We start from the raw sequence: 4,726 nt of genomic DNA, 5'->3' as shown, positions 1-4,726 counted from the left end.
CGGGGGGGGAGGGACAGCCGGCAGGCGGGGAGGGACAGCGGGCAGGCGGGCAGGCAGACAGGCGCGGAGGGACAGCCGGCAGGCGGGGAGGGACAGCGGGCAGGCGGGCAGGCAGACAGGCGCGGAGGGACAGCCGGCAGGCGGGGAGGGACAGCCGGCAGGCGGGGAGGGACAGTGGGCAGGCGGGCAGGCAGACAGGTGCGGAGGGACAGCGGCCCGCTGGTGCCGCGCGGTGTCGGTGTAGTGAGCCACCCTTGTGCTCTTCAGGGCTCGAGGAGGTGGTGCGTGAGGAGCCGGCGCCGGACGCCCTGAGCGGAGCCAGCAGCGAGGTCCTGGATGTGATATCCAGTGAGGAGCTCGAGGCCACCAGTGACGAGGAGCCAAGTGACCCGGGGGGTAGCTGGGGCCAGGGCGAGCTCAGCGAGGAGCTGGAGTTCGTGTCTAGCGAGGACGAGGCCAGCCTAGGGGACACTGAGGACCTCAGCGAGGAGTGTGAGGAGCTGCTGAGTGAGGACAGCGGCCCCGAGCCCGAGCCGCTGCTCGGGGAGTGGGTCTGGAATAAAACGGTTTTGTTTCAGTGCCTGCCGAGTCTTCGCTTAGGGACCCCGCGCCGTTGTGGGATGGCCGAAGAGGCCGGGGTGGGGGTCTGGAGCACCGGAGTGGCCGTCTGACAGAGTGTCCTTCCCAGAAGCCAGTGCTCCAGGGCCCGTGCCCATGTCGGGGGCAGTGGCCGGAGCCAGAGGTGGACCCCAGGTCTGGGGGCTGGAGGCCCCGGGCAGGGCCCGGCAGCACTGTGACAGGTGTTTCCGGCCTCTGCCGCTACTTGTGGCCTCGGTCTCACGTCGTGTCCTCTGTTCAGATGCCCCCTTTCTGTGATGCCAGTGATAGCGGGTCAGGGCCACCTCGATGACCTCTTTCCACGTCTGGCCACGCGCCCTGCCCTGGAGGTCTGGAATTCATCGTCACGTGCGGGGCCACAGTTCGGCCTGCTGGTGTCTTCCTCACAGAGTCGCTGTGTGCGTCAGAAGCTGCACGTTGTGGAAGGGGACAGATCAGACTTGCTGAGAAAATCGGGCTGCGTGGGGGCCGTGGGGTGGCAGCTTGGCCGTCAGGAAGTCCCCGCCGGGCTTGGACCTGAGCGGTTCCCATGTGGCTTCAGGGCCTGCGTGTGTTGCTCGCGGGACGTGGCGGAGGGCAAGGGTGACGCAGGCCACGTGGAAACCGCCGTCACACTGGTTTCCCGCTGAAGTCCTTCCACGTTTCTACAAAGCCCACGGTCCTGACTGAGGGAGGTGCATGGACTGTCGCCTCCGGCTGGCCTCTCCCCTCGTCTCTCACGGTGGGAGGTTAGCACTCCCGTGAGACTGCCCTGGGAGACACGGAGCACGGTCCCTGCCGGGTAGGCGCCCTGCTGTTGGGGTGCACGGTCCTCTTTCATGCACCACAATGTGGGCAGACGAGGGTGCTCGGCTGGCAGCCTCGCCGCTCTCAGTCGTTGCTGTGTGTGGACTCAGTGATTGCAAGACATCTGTTCCCTTGACCCCCCCAAAAAAAAGAAAGGGCCACTCAGCCCCAGCCTCGGGTGGGGCCGTGGGAGAGGCGTGCTGGCCACCCTGCAGCAGGTGGGCCCGTCGGCATGTCCTGAGTGCCGCGGGGTTCGCCCCGCGACGGAGGGAGCTGGTTCCTTCCGGAAGTGGGAGGTGGTCGCGGCTGCAGGTGCGGGGCGAGGGCAGGCACATGCCTCGTAGGTGGCAGGTAGCTCAGCAGGCGGAACAGCGTGGTAAGGCAGGTGTGACGGCAGGAAGGACACCCAGGAAGACAAGGTGCTCTGTTCTTAACAGATCCCTCCCGTGAGGTCGTTCCTGTGGGAACGAGGAGGACTTGCGGCGTGGGAACTAGGAGTTGGGACCAGTGCGTGCATCTGTCCTTGACTTAACTAGATTTTTGCAACTCTTAGAAGATATGTTGGTGCACCAGACCTAGGCTGTAACTAGAAATTACATTTTATAACAATAATCGTGTAGGAGTTGAAAAGTACCACCTGCAAGTGCACTTGTTTGGCGGGTGGTCCCACCTGCCCTCTGTCGATTGCCAGGTGTCTTCTGGGCGGTGGGGACGTGGGGACGGTGCCCAGCCGCAGTTCAGGGTGGCTGGGTTGCGTCCTCAGTGTGGTGCCGTTTGTTTCAGATGCCTCCAAATACGTTTTCTCCCTCAGAATATGTAAGAAACAGCGTATTCGAAGCTTGCGTTGTAGGGAAGGGGGGGTGTTCTAGTTTCAGTTTCCGGTTTTGGGGTGGACTGGGAGGTGGCGAGTGTGTGCGGGTCAGGTGTCTCTCGGAGGATGGCTGTGTAGTTTAGCTTTGAAACTCTAGTGTGGGGGAAATATTTTCCTCTGTTTGAGGTGCCCATGATGCTTTTTAGATTTTTTTTGTCCTTTTTCGTGCCAGTTTTCCTGTATGCCTGGGGCGGTTCCTGAGTATGAGGCCACGAGGCCTGAAGCCGTGGGCAGGCCCGTCCTTGCCGGGCGCTGTGCTTACCGAGCGTCCACGTCGGGCCGGTGGGCGAGAGGGGCATCCATTATGGCTGTGGTTTTGCTCATGTGCTGGCGCTGGGCGTTTAATTTGAGTTGGTTTCTCTTCATTGCCATATCGAAGCTTGCTGAAGTCATCTATAGTTTTAAATGTCTCGCACGTGTTTTTAAGGCTTTTGGCACGCACGGACGTGTGCATGCAGACGTCGCCTTTTGTGCTGTTTTCACACTTGCAGCTCAGTGTTTTTTGGAAGTTGGATGTTGTTACTTAGGTTGTCGGTTAGTTTAGTGCAGCCTGGGCTGGCGGGGGTTCTGTGTACCTGGGTGGGGAGAAAAAGGCTTGGTGACGTGTTTGGTTATGTTCACGTCTTGTTAAATTTTACTTCTAAAATATAAGTGTCAAGTTTATCCTTTCGGTCTCCAAAGTAGCACAAAGTACATACTCAAGAACTTGGAAAAAGTGGGGAGGGATCAGCATGGGTCCTGCAACTGGCTGAAAGCTGCCGTTAAGGTGCTCCAGAGGTTATGGTCGTGAAGTGTTATTCACGTTCCTTCCTGTCTCCCGAAGCCGAGACCTCGTGACCCTGTGAAAACAGCACTCGCCACACGCCGCTTGCTTCTCTCCTCGGCCGGAAAGTTGTGATTTTCCATTTTCACTATAAACAATGCTTCGCACTCGTAGTGTAGGAAGTTATTTCCATTTTTGAGATGAGCTGATATTCCTGAAGTAGAATTGTGGGGTTTGAATGGTTTTTAAAAATTGAATATAGTTTTGGGGCTGAAGATTTTAAAAGCTCATGATACATAATCCCAAATTGCTTTCTAAGAGGGCAAAACCCAGTAGTAGCCGGTGATGGGAAGCTCCCAGTAAGGGTTCTGGCCTGGGCAGAGCGTAACTTACAGGAAGGATTGTGTTCTCAGTGTCGCCTTGGCTTTTTAAGTGGGACTTTTAACCTGTAGGGCTAACTTTTGTGACTTTTAATACTTGAAGTCATATGTTAAAATTCAATGAATACCTGAATTACGGAAAGTTTTATTTAGGCTACATAATATTAACAGGAAAATAGGCAAGATAGATTTTTAAAAATTCAAGGCAACATGACTGGAAAGCCACTGGCGTGACCCTCAACGTGCTTCTGAACCATGTTTTAAAGTAGCTTATGAAGAAGGCGATTGCAAGATTATGGATGACTTAATTCAGCACAGGGTCGTAAGCAGATTAAAAACACTCCTTCAATCAGGGTGTCACAGGGACACTGGCTCAGTCACACCCAGAGCCCTGCAGACAATGATAGATTTAGTTGCCGTGTGACCCTAAAGGCGTCAAAACTACTCATCTTAATAGTGGTTACACGGGACGTTGCGGGAGACACAGTGTGATCCAGCCATGCAGCCTGGCTTAGGGAGTCACGTGCAGCAGCGTAGCATCGTCGAAGGCTGGCTGCGTGGAGTCCCTGTAGAGGTCACGGAGGAGGAGTCGGGAGGCGCTGCACGGCCCGGGTGGTCGATGTGGGCGTGTCAGGTCTGACCTGTGGGACATGTGATGGGCAGCGTGTGGCCGTGGTGGCAGCCAGGGAAACGGCGACGTACTGGATGGAGTGCTTGGATTTTATTGGAAAAGGTCGAAGTCTGGAGAAATCCACGCGTCAGAAAGATGTTATTCTTTTACATAAAGTTCTTTTTCCTTCTGTTCACACTTGGAAATATTACACTATTGGGACTTGTGAGCCCCATTTACAAAGTAGCTTATACACGAGTTTCTTAAAGTTTGTTAAAGGGTGGCGTTTACTGTGGAATGTGGGACTGGGTTGCAGAATCATCAGTGAAATGCCGTGGTTACCTTTTTGCCAGCAGCAGCCGTGCTCGTCTGTGACCCTGTGTGTCCCGTTTCCCGCCTGGGGCTGATTCCTTGGGATCACGTGTTCCTTTCTCTTTTCTCCGGCACTTTCTCTTTTCTGGAGCTTTGAACAGGCCCCCAGTGAGCAGAGTTTCTAAACGTTCTTCCTCCATGTTTTCCTCGCTGAGCCTCAGGTAGCGCTGACGAGCAGGTTTTCGCTGAGGGCAGCTCTCCGAGCGGGCGCGTGCCGCCTCTCTGGCCTGCCCGCGTCGTCCTGAGCCTGGCTGCCGAGCCTGGCTGCCGGGCCGGCCGAGGCAGCCGGTCACTCCTGGAGGCCAGCAGCACAGGCACTTATTTGC

The 4,726-nt window shown here is 56.5% G+C and overlaps 1 protein-coding gene across 3 annotated transcripts in view; it reads left to right on the top strand.

Annotated features, from left to right (window-relative positions):
* DNAJB6 (DnaJ heat shock protein family (Hsp40) member B6) overlaps positions 1-4,726 on the top strand; it is a 47,860-nt gene that overhangs the window by 22,445 nt on the left and 20,689 nt on the right. For 2 of the 3 annotated variants that reach the window (XM_025044874.1, XM_025044876.1), the window contains exon 7: positions 268-686. The exons of the other annotated variant lie outside the window; for it this stretch is intronic. In XM_025044874.1, coding sequence (XP_024900642.1) covers positions 268-671 — 404 coding nt within the window. In that variant the 3' untranslated portion in view covers positions 672-686. Of the gene's footprint in view, positions 1-267; positions 687-4,726 lie in introns of those variants that run through there. 3 annotated transcript variants of the gene reach the window in all.

This window comes from Pteropus alecto, unplaced genomic scaffold (assembly GCF_000325575.1).
Source record: "Pteropus alecto unplaced genomic scaffold, ASM32557v1 scaffold320, whole genome shotgun sequence".
Classification (NCBI taxonomy): Eukaryota; Metazoa; Chordata; class Mammalia; order Chiroptera; family Pteropodidae; genus Pteropus; species Pteropus alecto.
Note: the sequence above shows the minus strand (reverse complement) of the source record. Positions and strands in the feature narration are given on the sequence as shown.